The 16,273-nt window shown below is 33.7% G+C and overlaps 1 protein-coding gene across 1 annotated transcript in view; it reads left to right on the plus strand.

Moving 5' to 3' along the window:
• The window catches only part of ANOS1 (anosmin 1), a 246,054-nt gene that overhangs the window by 129,243 nt on the left and 100,538 nt on the right, over positions 1 to 16,273 (plus strand). The window contains exon 3 of the mRNA XM_044666979.1: positions 11,955 to 12,017. Coding sequence (XP_044522914.1) covers positions 11,955 to 12,017 — 63 coding nt within the window. The remainder of the gene's footprint in view (positions 1 to 11,954; positions 12,018 to 16,273) is intronic.

Below are 16,273 nucleotides of genomic sequence, written 5' to 3' on the forward strand. Positions count from 1 at the left end.
AAAGAGATAAAAAATGGAAAAGGACCTGTTTGTACCAAAATATTTATAGCTTCTCTTTTTGTGGTGGCAAATTATTGGAAACTAAAGGGATGCCCTTCAATTGGGGAATGACTGAACAAATCGTGGTATATGAAAGCAATGAAATACTAATGTTCTAGAAGGAATAATGAACAGGATAATTTCAGAAAGAGCTGGAAAGACCATCATGAACTAATGGAGAGTGAAATAAGCAGATCCAGGAGAACCTTATACATAGTAACTGCAATATTGTGGAATTATAAAAAAAAAGACTCTGCTACTAATAGTAATACAATGATCTAGGACAATTTTGAGGTACTTATGAAAAGGAATGCTATCCAACTCCAGGGAAAGAAATTTTGGAGTCAGAATGCAGATGAAAACATGATTTATCACTTGTTTATTGGGTATATGTTGTGGGATTTTGGTTTTATAAAATTATGTGCTTACAAAAATGAATACTATGGAAATATGTTTTGTATGATAATCACACAAATGACCCAGATTGAATTTCTTGTCAGCAATGGGAGGGGGATGGAAGAAGATAAGGAGACAATGTGGATCATCTCTCTTTGGAAAACGTATATGGAAATTCATTTAAATAAAAAGTTTAGTAATGAATAGGGGGCAGCTGGGTAGCTCAGTGGATTGAGAGCCAGGCCTAGAGACAGGAGGTCCTAGGTTCAAATATGACCTCAGACACTTCCTAGCTGTATGACCCTGGGCAAGTCACTTGACCCCCATTGCCTACCCTTACCACTCTTCTGCCTTAGAGCCAATACACAGTATTGACTCCAAGACAGAAGGTAAGGGTTTCTTAAAAAATAAATAAATAAACAAATAAACAAATAAATAAATAAACAAACAAACAAACAAACAAACAAACAAACAAATAAATAAATAAATTTTAAAAATAGATCTTTCCTCCAAGGGAAGATAAAATGAACTAATAATTATAAAGTGCTTTGCATTTTATAATACAAAACATTGTAGAAATGCAAGAACAAAATTTTAATTTTTATTATTGTCTTTCACATTAGAGTTCCTTAAGTGCAGAAACTTTTTCATCAATTGTATTTCTTCATAATGTCTAACATAGTGACTGCCATATAGTACATGTTTCATGAACTTTTAACTTTTCAATCCTTTATACTTTATCATAACTCCATTTACATAGCCCTAGAAAAAGTTTTTGACTTACTCACTCTACTTCATCACCTTGCACTGGAATTATAACATATATAAACACGATCCTATACCAGTTTTCTTTTTAAGATTTTCATCCTTCTGAACCTCTTTTGACACCATTGAACATTTTCCCTGAATAATATTTCCTTTTTTGTTTGTTGCTCTATTAGGATTTTCTACACGTCAGACAAGATTTTCTTTTCTCCTTTTTAAGGATAACCATCTCTTTCCTACATCTTCGAGTGTACCTCAGGGTTCATCCTTAAACTGTCTTCTTTTCTGTCTCTGCATTCTCATATCTCTGTACATCTCTACTTGGGTGTTTCATAATTATAATAAATTTAACTCATCCAAAATAAAATTCATTATCCTTCCTCTTACATTCCACTTCCTGTATTCATTTCTGTAGAGGGCATTATGATTCTTTTAGTTTCCTAGCTTCACAATGTAGGAATCATCCTCAAAACTTTTCTATTGCTCTTTATCTCTTCTTAACTGACATGTGTCATCAATTTTAACTCCTCAATGTTTGTTACATTTCAAGTCAAGTTAACAATTACTTAATAAGAGCATACCATTTACTAGGCACTACAACAAACATAGTCCTTGATCTCAAGGAGCTCACTGTCTTATTAGAGATTGGGGGGTAAATTGGAGATTGCAAGAGGTAGAATTTTAGTTGAGACTAGAAGAAGTCAGGGAAGACAGGAAATGTGGATGAGGAAGAAGTGTATTTTCTAAGCATGATTGGGAATATTCCTTGAGTCAGGAGTGTCTTGTGGAGAGGAGGAAACATTTAGACTAGTGTCACAGAAACGTAGATTATTTAGAAGGGAGTAATTCAGCAAGGAGTCAGGTTATAAAGAGCTTTAAAAGCCCCAAATTGGAGTTTATATTTTATTCTGGAGGTAATAGGGAGCTATTGGGGTTTATTTATTTGTGTGTTGTCACAATATGCTTATATGTGCATTTTAGGAAGATCAGTTTGATGTCTGAGTGGAGTAGAATGTAAAAGAAAAGTAGTGGGAGACAATCTTCTGAGCCAAACTGACTTTATTGTGAGAGCTGTAAATCACAATGTCAGGGTCTCTAGACACACCAAGCATGGCCTAAGAGAGACCCCAAACTTTTCAGCTTGACAAATATTTATACCTTATGCAACAGAGTCAGATTACACAAATCCTCCTCAATAAAGTCAGGTGGGGAGGGGAATAGGTCAACTACATCTCTTTTTTTCTTTGAAAGTAGGTCAACTTAAATCTTGTTGCTCTGAAGAGCAGGCAATTGTAATTTCCTTTGAAGAAGGCCCAGCAGCTGAATCTTCTTTCAAAAAGATCAGTTTTGTCATATCTCTTTTCTATAGGAAAGGTGACATGTTTTATATATGGTGATAATGAGGATGGCCAAGGTTATTCTGTGGCTTTTCTGTGGCTTCCAAGCCAAATGAGATAATATGAATCTATAACTAAAGAAACTTCTGAATATATTCCAGGATGCTAAAGGCATGCACAAGCTATTTTTGAAGGCACTTTAGGAGATTTTCCTCATTTTTTTTATAATTATCATTAACTGATTCTCACACACAGTTCAATTAATAACTGAATTATTGCTTATTGTTAAATCTATAGTTACACTCTATCACCAAAATGCCTAATAGCTTAAAGGATTACATGAAGAGGACATAAAGCTATAAAGAAGCATTAAACAATGAATTCAAAATGAAGTTGCTTAATTAAATAATCCTTTTCTGGAGGATGATCTTGATTGGGAGGAGCTTTGAGGAAGAGAGAGATCAACCAATAGATGATAGATTCTTGTGATAGTCCAGACATAAGTGATAAAGGCCTTGACCAGTATGGAATCAGTATCAAAACAGAGAAGGGGACATAAATGAAATATATTATGAATTGACAGGACTTGTCAACTAGCTGGGTGTAGGAGATAAAAGAGAGTGAAAAATTGAGGATGACAGTTAGTAAGTCTAAGTAACGGCAGTATCATGACAGTATCATAGTATAGCTTGTGATCTATTCTTTAACCAGCCAATTTTTAAGCTTAAGTTATTTCATTTCTACTTTCATTTGAATTCTTTTCTCAAAGGCCTTTGATTTTTTGCGATTTTTATCTTTTTGTGGCCATTAAAGAATGTGTTTAATATTTCTGCATTTCCTCATTTATATATGGGATTTTTGAGCTCTATTCCAAATACTTGAGGTATTTGTGGGAGAGCTGGGACTCTCTATGACCTTGTATGCTGTCATTTAATCTGGAAGTAAAACTTGATGGTCTCTTCCAGCTCTGACATTTTGTGATACTGTAAATGAGTAAAGTGTATGTGTGTGTATGAATATGTGTTAGGAATTTGATTTGGGATGTGAGAGTATAAAGAGTCAACTTGCTGGAGGAAACTGTTCATATACAGCAAAAGATTTGTTTTGCTAAGTAAGGTATAGGTAGTGGACAGAAACCTTGAATGTTACACTGAAGAGTTTGGACATTCTTTGATAGAGAATAATAATTCTTCAGTAGAATAGTGTTTTAGGAAAGCTGTTCTGGTATTAATAAATAGAATTGATTGAAGACAGGCATATTGGTTTAAAATTCAGAACATTCATTCATTCTTCTCTCTTTCCACTAGTGCATTCTCTCAAGATAAATCTATATAAACTCCATCCTCTCTGTAGACATATTTATTTCTTTTTCACTAATAATGAGTTAAAACTAATTCTTTCTTTAAGTATTTTTATTATGTTTTTGGAATGCAATATGCAAAAGGCTATCACTTATCTAAAATTATGCCCCAGATAATGTATTTTTTAATAATCATAATATTTCCACACTAAAGATGGGCAGTTAGGTGATACCATGGATAGAGTATCAGGCCTGGAGTCAGGAAGGTCTGAATTTAAATGTTGGTCTCAGACACTAGCTCTGTGACTCTGGAAAAGTTTCTTAACTCTGATTGCCTCAGTTTTGTCATCTATCAAATGAACTAGAGGAGGAAATGGCGTAACATTCAAGAATCTTTGCCAAGAAAACTCCAAATGGGGTCACAAAAAGTCAGACATAACTGAAAAGCAATAACAACACACTGAAGATACTTCTTCAATATGGAGGAGATCCTGTATTCTCAAGGGTAATACTTAAAGAGAGTAATACTTAAAGAGCTTTGGCCACTACTGATAAACTTATAGTATACAATTAGTATGTTACCAACCTAAGTTATTTAGAAGAGGCTCATCAGCAGAAGTTTGGCTGACAAAGATGGATTTGTCTACAAAAGGAGGCAGACTGTGAAAAGAATTTTGGATTTGAAATTAGGTGGACTTGAATTCAAATAATGGTTTTGCTACTTTCTATCATTGTAATCTTGGGCAGGTCACCTGCCTTCTACCTGTTCAAGCCTTAGTTTCCTAATCTATAGATACTAGACAAAATGGGATCTAATGTTTATTGGAGATCTAAATATTTGAACCTTTAGTCTGGCATGGGAGGGTTGCCATCTGCAACATAAGGAATACCACTAATTAAACTATAGACTTTAAAATATACTATCCTCACCACAACCTTGTAAGATTGGTGGGACAAATATTATTATCCTTATTTTATAGATTAAAAACAACAATAAGAATCCATACAACAATAAAAAAACTATGGACTTTCAGAGAAGTTAAATCACAGACCTAGCCCAAGATGGGCTCATAATCTAAGTCCTTTGTTCTTACAACTTCTCGAAGACCTTTGTTTAGTAGTATGCTCGCTGAGTTTTTGAAACTGCTTTCTGTTGGATTTGAAGCAATGATCAAGGTTAGAAATGGTTTCAAGTTAAAATCCTTAGAAATATCAGAAGTTTGTCTTGTCTTACTTTTTCTTTAGTTGCATGCAATAAAATATCATAGTAATAGTAGCTATTGGCTGTAATGAATTCCAAAGCAGATGACTGTTCATGATATTCTTTCTCTCACATTCTCTCCTATCACAGAAGAAGGATTTTGAACTGTTCTCTCTTGGCAAGCATTTTTAATCATCTTGGAAAATGGGGAATGTGCTTTTCCTATATTGGGTGTGAGAGGAATGTCTGTCATTTTTCTCTCCTAACCGTTTGCTTAAAATTATTTTACTGGCCAAAAGAATGACAAAATACCCAAGAAAGAGAGCTTTTGGCAAATCATCCCTACAGTTTCAATCTTGTCAGTTATTTTGTGTAGCAGGCTATTAAAAGAACATATTGGCTGACGTTGATATCTTTGCATTACATTTTTTAGTTGTCCTGATAAGTTGTTATTAGAAATAAGGAAAGTAGAATATATGCTTAAAATCCCAGATGTAGCTATAATAAATTGATATACAAATCTTGGCATATCCATTATTTTTAAAATCATTACTCAAGTATTTCAGATGGTAGGAAAATAACAAGTAATGATTTTTATCTTTTTAGCAGGGTCTGCAGGCATACTTTATATGTACATATATACATGCATATTTATCTAAAATAGAACTGATGCATTTTGCAAAGAAACATAGAAGTTTATAATTTTAAAATAAATCTGGCTAAGGGGAAGCTGGGTAGCTCAGTGGATTGAGAGCCAGGCCTAGAGACAGGAGGTCCTAGGTTCAAATCCGGCCTCAGACACTTCCCAGCTGTGTGACCCTGGGCAAGTCACTTGACCCCCATTGCCTACCCTTACCAATCTTCCACCTATAAGTCAATACACAGCAGAAGTTAAGGGTTTAAAAAAAACAAAATAAATAAATAAACAAACAAATAAATAAATAAATAAATCTGGCTAAATGTGGCAGACCATAGCGATGTAGAATTGAATAGGTGTGAATCTTAACCTCATCGCTAGTGTGAGCTATCATTCACATTTTGAAAACTGGCCAAAGTAAACTAGAAGGTGTTTGTTTTGATTCAAGAATGTCAGAGTATTTTGGAAGATGGTTAGAAGTAAATATAGACTTTGGGGGTGGGGGGTTAGAGGTAAGGGAGAGGAAGAGAAGCAGCTAACTGATGATCTCACCAGTTCCCATGAGCTCAATATTTCCCTATTTATGCCTATGACTCTCCAATCTACATAGCTAGTCTTAGCTTTTCCCATGAGTTTATAGTCCCACATCTCTATCTTTTGGTCAGTTCTACCTGAATGCCCTATAAAAACCTCTTACTCACCATGTCTAAAATGGAGATTATCATGTTTCCATTATCCTAGCTTCTCTTTTTCTATTAGGAACATTACTATTCTTACATTCATTTAGGTTCACAACTATAGAGTTGTTTTGTGCTTCCCACTCTTTTTCCATCTCCCCCATATCCCAGCAGTCACTAAGTTTTTGCCTGTATAACATCTCTACATCCCTTGAATCTCTCTTTATTTCCCATGATCCTCATAACCTCTTTCCAGAGCCATGGTCCTGGAATATATGCTTGATGCTTCTAGTCTCTCCTAAATCTATTCTATCACCTTTCAGCCAAAGCAATGTAACCTATCGTCTACTGTTCCCCAAAGATCCTGATTTCATACAAACTAGATCAGATCCTGGCAACCTGAGTGAAATATAGTCAGTTTCTATCTTTGCCTCATTATAATTTCAACAGTTTAGTCTGGGGAAATCACTGAAACAAAGTTTAGATTTAGTTCATATCTAAATTTAATGTCTGAATGTGAGAGTTCTCAAATTTTATAATCTCTTTATGCACTGTATGTATATCAGGTATGTAATATGCTTTGCTAACCCTTACACCAATTCCCAGAGAAGGTACTTTGACGAGGGATCCATGTACAAATAAAGAAACTTAAAGCTTTCATATAGGCCAATAGACCCATTGTCCACCTTGATCAAATTTCAAGGGTCATGGAACAAACATTCTCTTCTCATGGAATTATTTGGACTTATTATGCAGGGAACTCATGGTGATAAAAGGTATGCCAAGGTTCATATTGTTTGTCCCTTCGTCCCCATGCACTGGTTTTATTCTTCAGCTGCTGAATGATTTTCTTCCTTTTCTTAGAAGCATGCTATTGAAATAATCTTCTACTTATTATGGGCTCATGCCCGAAAGCTCACACTCAAGAGCTCTGACTTGAATTTAACCACAAGACAATTCCCAAAGCTGGTTCTGCACAAGAAATTTTACTTCCTTGGCAAGAAGACTAATTCATGAGAACATACTTTCTAGGGAATTTAAACTCCCTCCATCCACCCCATAGTAGGTTAACATTTTGATGCTATATCCTTAGGCTCATCCTTTCAGGCTACACACAAGCACATGTCTATCATTGACAAATGTTTTAGTGTAAGTAGCTATTACTGTTCTTTGGTGTGATGGAAGAAAGTAATTACCTTTTCAAAAATTTTCTGCATTTCAATCGAAGGCACAAAGTCAAAGGCTAAAAAGCAGGAAAAAGTAAATAGCAAAACGACAATCCAAATGGTCTTTTAGTTCATTTCAAAAAGAATATATTCTCCTATGACTCAATCTACCAATCATTAGGAGGTAGTTCTAGTATTATAACACAAGCAATAAATCTCCAGTGGCCAGGAGAATCAAGACTTACATAGATCAGATCTTCTTTACAATGAAATTTCTTGTAGCATGGGGTTTGATCCATTTCTCTGGTTAAAAAGCTTTACTGGTGTCATTCCCTATAGTGTAAAATAGTCCTCACCTCTGTTTACTATTTAAAGGTCTTCATAATTTATCTGAACCTATATTTTTAAGAATGATATTATTATTACTATCATTATTAACATTATTTGTTGTTTAATTACAATATTCATTTAAACAGAATTTAGTCAATTACCTCAAACAAAACAAAATAATATTTAATGAGTATTATTAATAATTGAATAATAGCAATAATAATGTTAAATGAATAGCATTTATATAGAGCCTACTTTGTTTTAGGAATCATGATAAGTACTTTACAAACATTTCATTTGATCCTCACAACCTGTGAGGTAAGTGCTATTATTATCCCCATTTTATAGCTGAGGAAATTGAAGCAAACATAGGTTAAGTTACTTGCCTAGGGTCACATGGATGGGAAGTGTCAGGCCAAATTTGAACCAAAGTCTTTCCAACTAGGTCCAGTGCTCTAGCCACTGAATCACCTAGGTGCCAATAATATTTAATATATGACTTCCCTTAATGAACCCTATGGTCCAGCCAAGTTGGTCTAAATTGCTGGCCTCAAACATAACAATAAATTTGTCATCTTTGTGCAGCTGATCCTTTTGCTAATGTGTCATTACTTGTTTCACATTCAATTCTTAGAATCTTTATTTTCCTTCAAAGTTTAGCTGACGTATTACCTCAAACACGTGGTATTTCTTGATTTTGCCAGCTGTTCTTACCTTTGCCACTTTGAAATTACCTTCTTTTTAATTTTATTATTATATACATTGAAATTATTGATTATTTACCTTCCAACAAAATACTACTACATCATGCCTCTTTGTGTCATGATGTTAAGTCTGGAATCTAGAACATTATGCCTACAGTAATGGCAAGGCATTAAGCAGTAGGTTGTGACACACAAAGTCAACATATACATATATTATGTATAAATATATATGGATATAGTATGCAACTAATTTGTATATATACAAATATATATATATACATGTATACTCATATATACAAACATACATATATATATATACCATATTACAGAATTATTAATTGTTTATTAGTATGCAACCTTAGGAAATATCTTTAGCCCATTTCTTGACAAAATGAAGTTTTTCAATACACACACATAAATATATATGTGTATATATACACACACATATATATATATACGCACACATGCAAATATCTTATGATGTCTTCTCTAGGTAGTAAGGGAGATTCTTAGGAACTTTAATATAACAAACAAAATTTTAAAAAGAGAAAAAATGAAGCATGCCAAGAATTATAAAAATAAAATAAGTAAAAGATAAAATGCTTTGTCAATACTATCTTCCTTCTCAAAACCAAGATTTCTATAAGCTTTTACTGCTTTTTGTGGTATATCTCATTTCACTGATGAAACTTTCTGCTTCTTAGCCAGTTCCAGATAGTTGTAATAATTGCTGCCTTATAGTAAGAGCAGAATCAAATAATATTATATATAGCAAATGAAATATCTTTAAAAGAATAACTGAATGTATACCTCTAAAGAACTGATAAATAAAATATTCATGACATAGTTATATATATATGTATATGTGTGTGTGTTTATATATTTGTCATATAATGCCTTCTCTAGTATAGGTTGAGAATACAGGAAGGAGATCCCTGGGAACTTTAATGCAACAAACAAACTAATTAAAAACAAATGAAAAACTAAAGCATGCCTATAGTTATAAAAATAAAATTATAGGGAAAAGATAAAATGCTTTGTCAAAGCTATCCTTCTTCTCTTTGCTTTCTAGTATAAAGGGAATGTAAAACTACAGGGAGGAAACATTTACTGGGAAATTACTATTTTGATCTCTATACTTTCTTGCAACTGGATGGATGGCACTCCTTGGATAATCTCTATATTATTTATTGTATAAATAAGGCAATATAGATTGTTAGGAAGTACCTGTTCTCTGTTATTGATTAGGAGCTAGGTGCTTCTGGCAAGACATTGACTTAATTTTAGAAAACCCATAAATTAATTCTGAAAAGTCTTGATTAAAAATATGACAATAATTTCTGTAAGATAAGAAAACCATGGATTTAGAAATATACAGAACCTCATAGGTCATGTAATCCAATGTCTTAATTTGGAAACCAAAGCTCAGAATAATTAAATGAAGTGGCCAAATTCTAACAGAGGATAAGCAACAATAATAATAGCTAATATTTTTATAGTATGTACTATGTGCCAGATTCTGTGTTAAAAGATTTACAATAATTGTCTTATTTGATTCTTGGAGATAGGTTCTATTATTATGCTTATTTTATAGATGAGGAAACTAAGATAAATAGAGTTAAAGTTGTCTAGGGGATCACTAACCTAGTGAGTACCTGAGGCCATTGGCTTAGTGTTCAGTGCTCTATCCACTAGATAGTACCTAGCTGACCATACACGAGTGGTTGTGCTGATATTTAAACCCAGAACAGATTTCTTTGCCTCTTCCACTGGGATTAGAGCAATGTTCCTCCCAAAGAAGTTTTATTTTGAAAATGAATGTTGGAATGAGAAGAAGTCAGTGAAGGTATATGTCAAATTGTCTACCTCAGAGGAGTATTTTATTTCTTTATTTTATTATTATTATTCTTTTAAACCCTTACCTTCTGTCTTAGAATCAATACTGTGTATTGGTTCTAAGGCAAAAGAGAGGTAAGGGCTAGGCAATGGGGGTCAAGTGACTTGCTCAGTCACACAGCTAGGAAGTATCTGAGGTCAGATTTGAACCTAGGACCTCCTGTATCTAGGCCTGGCTCTCAGGCCAATGAACCACCCACATGCCCCCAACAGGAGTATTTTAATTTATGTACTATTTCCTCAGAATTTAGATAGGTACATTTTTATATATGTACATAATATCGTTTGTGTGTGCAGCATTGGAAAGAGTGACAGACCTGAAATCAAGAAGAATCATCTTCCTGAGTTGAAATCTGGCCGCCAACACTTACTAGCTGTGTGTGACCCTGGGCAAGTCACTAAATACCGCTCGCCTCATTTTCCTCATCTATAAGAAGGAAATGACAAGCTTCTCCACTGTCTATGCCAAGAAAACCCCAAATAGGGTCAGACTGAAAAATGAGAGAACAATAACTTCATGTATATACATAAACTGTCAAATGTATACATTGACACAGCATGTCTCAAAAGTCTTAGAGCAGCTTAAATTAATTAAATTTATTCAAACCTAATCTGCACTAAGACTTTTGAGACTCCCTGTATATTCTGTAGATGATAAATATCACAAAGCAGACCCTCTGTTCTGGGTTCCTAAAACAAACTTTTTTTCCAGAGGCCTGAGCTGTGAAATAGAGAACCCAAATGTTCTTCTTACAAAGTAGATAGTTGTCTTTTTAAGTCAAACATCTTTCCTTCTCCACTTTGAAAAAAGCTGGCCTGTCATTTTATGATATTCTGTGAATTTGATGTTTGACCTAAAAAGTAATAATGTTTAAATAAAAATTAAATGTAAATCAGTATGAAGCCTTACAAAATATTTTCAGCCTATTTCTTTATTGACAAAATTCAGCTTTTCATTCTTTATTACAAAAGCAGATGGCTAAAGTCAATACAGCTATAAAAATGCACCCTGAATCCTACCCTGCATTTTTAGCAAGGCAGTTAATAAAATAGGAGCTACAAAAATTTTTCTTTCTTAAAAGATAAAAGTAGAAGTTAAGTGAGTGATCTGTAGTCACATAGGCACTAAGTGTAGGAAATAGAATTTGAACTCAGCTATCCATATCTAGAGTTGTTTCCATTGTACAATACTCTTGCTCTAATAAAATTTTATCCCAGATTGTTGCATCTTTATAATTTTTTTCACAACATGTAACATTTTTATTCACTTGTGCTATGATATTCCCATTCTTTGAAATGATCTCTGCATTCTATGACTGGCCAAATTCAATCAACCTGCTTTTGATTTATTATACATTGAATGCAATAATAATATGAAACTCAAAAAATGGTTTTGTGAATTTTTTCTAAGCTAAATTGGATGGAGTTAAGGTATAAAAATGTTTAGGTTGGAACTATTTTTTGTTTTGTTTGATCCTAACGTATGCTTTTTCTATTTCCTCTTAGTGCCTGGAACCCTGCAAAGAATCATGGGAACTAAAGAAAAACCAATGCCAAAGTTTTTGTGAGGTATGTCAACTATGAAATACTTCTTTATATTTTAGTCCTAGAACTTTATAATATGAGAAATCAAGATGAAATGTTCTCAGACAAGTTATGGCTTTCAACAAGGGAGATTTTTATTTTCTTCTTTTGGGGTTGTGAATGGACGACAGAGGGCAATATATTTTCTAATTTCTGACAATTAAAAAAAATTTGGAAACCTTGCTATTGTTCCTCAATCTAATCCATGAAATGACAGGAAACCTAAGTGGTAATTAGGTATGGGGAAAGGTGACAGTAGCCAAAAGTAAATTTTGTCTATTTTGTAATTTTAATTAATGATAATAAATCATTTCCATAAGACTTTAAAGAAATTTTTAAAAGTATATTTCCTCACATGACACCTGTTATAGAAATATTATCCCTATTTTAAACAGAGAAATTAAATCTCAGAATGAAGTGACTTGCAGAAGGTGATACAACTAGAAACTGTTCACCAACAGCTAGACCACAACCAGGTCATTCCTAATTCCCAAGCCCAGTCCTGCTTACCATTATGGTCTTCAAATTAACTATTATGCCCACTGTCATTGCATTAAAAAAAGAAGTCCTGTTTTTTACATTCCAGTCACTGACCAAAGAAACTCAGACCAAGTTATAATTTTTAAATCCTCATTATTCAGCTATTTGGAACAATATAACTAGTCTTCTAGTTTTGGTTGTCCAGATGATCTTGAATTTCAAAAAGTAGGGACCACAATTCTCAGAGATAGAAGAATCCAGTTTAGCTGGTTTCTTTACAGAGCTCTTGTCCTCCTAAGCATTTATTTGGAGTCCCTACTTTTACTTCGTTTATCTGAGTTTACTCTATTTACTTAATTTATTATATATCAAAAGAGATATTTAGTAATGAAATGACAATAAGCTTTTAAATATTCAAGTTGAAAATAAATGACTTTAAAGAGCTCAGTACTTTAATGATCATATTATATAATAAATCATTATATTAATAACTAACATATTTAGTACTTTAAGGTTTGCAAAGTGCTTTGCATGTGAACTCATTTGTTCCTCACAACAACCTGTAAGATAAATTATATGGAAAAAAAATCCCAAATTAAAAAAAAAAAGGGCATATATAAGTTTTTCAAACAATATTTCTCTTTGTCTTTCTCATTTTGCTCTTCATAATTTTATGAGGTCTTTTCATTTTTTAAGAAAATATTTTTAATCTATCTAGTACTGCTGCCAGAAGATAGGATCACTTTTATATAATTAAAGGAATATTTCATATTTCCTAAAAAAAAGATAAATTCTATGATTTTTCTCATTTTACAAATAAGAAAACAGAGACCCAGAGAAGTTAAATGACTTATTGTGGGTAACACAGAAAGTATATGTCAAAAGCAGGATTCAAACATGTGACTTCTTGCCCAGCTAGGTGGTTCAGTGGGTAGAGTGCCAGAAAGACTCATCTTTGTGAGTTCAAATCTGGTCTCAGATACTTACTAGCTTTGTGCTCTGGGCAATTCAATTAACCCTGTTTGCCTCAGCTTCTTCACATGTAAATTAATCTGGAGAAGGAAATGACAAAGCATTCTAGTATTTTTGCTAAGAAAACCCCAAATAGGGTCAAATAAGTCAGTCATCTATCCTGTATCATTACTATTTCAGCTTTGAGGAACCACACTTCTACTGGGAATTTGAATGATTTAATAATTTAACTTTTAATAATGTAGTCAGAATAATTTTCAGAATCCTCTTTTTCAGGAACATGAGAGTGGTGTGTGTGTGTGTGTGTGTGTGTGTGAAAGAGAAAGAGAGAGAGGGGATGGAGGGACAGAAAGAGAGAGAAAGAGAAATATTGAGATTAAAAATTTCATTTTTTCAGGATTATTAATGTGTGAGTTTCTACCCATAACACTTTGCATCTCATGTGCATGTGTTTTTTAATATTCCTATTTATGTTCATGTTTTCTCTCCATTTAGAATGTAAGCTTCTTGAGGTACTATTGGGGCTTTATCTTTGTATATTCAGCATCTAGTATGGTGCTTATGTCACAGTACTAAATAAATATTTGTGATAAAATGTGGCGAACATGAATAAAAATAGTGTATGGATAAAAACGGTATATTTATTTTCCATATGATCCAAACACCTACTACATGGACTTCTATGCCTCTGTCATTTCTTCTTTAAAATCTGTGTCTGAAAGTATCTATAGAGCAGTGGTTCCCAAACTTTTTTGGCCTACCGCCCCCTTTCCAGAAAAAATATTACTTAGCCCCTTGGAAATTAATTTTAAAAATTTTTAATGGCAATTAATAGGAAAGATGAATGCATTTGTGGCCATCACCTCTTTCCTATATCGCTGCAGCACCCACCAGGGGGCAGTAGCGCCCACTTTGGGAATCACTGCTATAGAGAATAAATGTGCTCAGACTTCAAAAAAAGGAGAGACACTCATAGAAACAGATTTAGAGATGGAAAGGATCTTTCTGAATTCATGTGGTGGTGATCTAGTCCAACTACCTTATATTTTATAGATAAAGTTTATAGATGTTTATAGATGAAGAATCTGAGCTTCAAAGAAGTTAAACAATTTGCCCATTGTTATACAAGTAGAAATTAAGCAGAAACAAAGAAGATGCTTTATCAAGAATAGACCTTGAAGAGACCATAGACATGGTATCTTAGGAAAATGCTGTAGATACAATTTGTCTGGATTTTTAGCAACACATTTGACGGTCTCCTATGCTATTATTATAGATAATGTGGAAAACTGTAGACTTGGGGAGGGAGAGGGAATAAGCATTTATATAGCACCTTCCATATCCTATGCACTGTGTTGTGTTTTTCAAAAGAATAATGTTTGATTCTCACAATAAATAACCCTCTGAAAAAGGTGCTAGACGAGGCAAGTAAATGGGGCCAGGAAGATCCACCATTCAAAACCTGCTTAAAAACTGAGTGACCCTTGGCAAGTAGCTTATCATCTGTCTGCCTCAGTTTTCTCATCTATAAGATGGAGATAATAATTGAACCTACCTCCCACAGTCACTGTGTGAATAAAATAATATTTGGAAATTATTTTGAAAATATTAAAGTTCTATATAAATTCAATCATCCTCATCATCATATAATTAATTATACAATTAAAGGAATTTGAAGTTGGTTGAATGAACAGGTCTGAAAAGTAATCATTAACAAGTCAACATCAGTTGAATTTGAAAGGGAGTATCTAGTAGAATGCCACAGAGGTCTATACTTGGTTGCCGTTATACTATTTAAAATTTTCATTAGTTATTTAATTCACAAGTCATCTAATAGAGAGCATACTTAAATATATTGCTGACAGAAAGCCAGGGGTGGGGTGTGGCTAACACATTAGATGACAAGATGCAAAAAAATCTTGGGAGACTAAACAAAACTTTCGTGCAACATAATAAGAAGAAATATGATATAAATAGTTGTATGATTAAATGTAGGTTCTAAAAGTTTAATTTAATAACAAGAAAGCATAGCTAGCAAGCAATTTGGGAAAGATTTAGAGGGTTAATGGATTTCAAGTTCAATATGAGGCAATAGTTGCCTGACATTAGAGAGAACTAAAAGGCAATATCTTGAATAAGGGAGGTGACAACCCTGTACTAGGCCCTTGTCAGATCTTATAGGCAGGATTATTTTTATTTCTGGATACCACATTTAGGTTAAGAAATTAACAAACTGAAGAGCAGCCAGAGGAAGGTGATGAGAATGGTTAAGACATGAGATTTTTTTATATGAATGCCATTCACTACCCTCTAGCCATCTCCAATGGGCAACTATCTTCTTTCCTATATCAGAGTCTATGATGACATGGAGATTGTAGCATTCCCATCTTCAAGACGTCTGCCCTTGAGCCCTGCTTTCCTGAATGGTGATTGCCTTCCAGCACCTTCATTTTTTTGTTAGTTCCATTCCTGACTTTCTCTGCCACATCACAGTAGCCTCCTCCCTGAAGAAGTTCACTCGGCCCCTGCAACTTCCCAACCTGAAAATGCACTTAACTCTCACTTTCTCACACTGAAAATATATTCTGTTCCTGGGCCATTCCTTTGATTGATTGGTTCTTCCCACAATCTCCATTTTGTGGAATGTACCCAAACGAGTTATGTTCTCTGCCTCTTTGAATACTACTTCTGACTCTCTGGACTTTTTCTCTGCACTGTGCCTTCTTTCTCTCCCTCCTTAAAGCTTCTCATAAAATATATTATCTTCCTCTATTCATTAGAATATTTGT

This window comes from Gracilinanus agilis, chromosome 3 (genome assembly GCF_016433145.1).
Source record: "Gracilinanus agilis isolate LMUSP501 chromosome 3, AgileGrace, whole genome shotgun sequence".
In the NCBI taxonomy this organism is placed as follows: Eukaryota; Metazoa; Chordata; class Mammalia; order Didelphimorphia; family Didelphidae; genus Gracilinanus; species Gracilinanus agilis.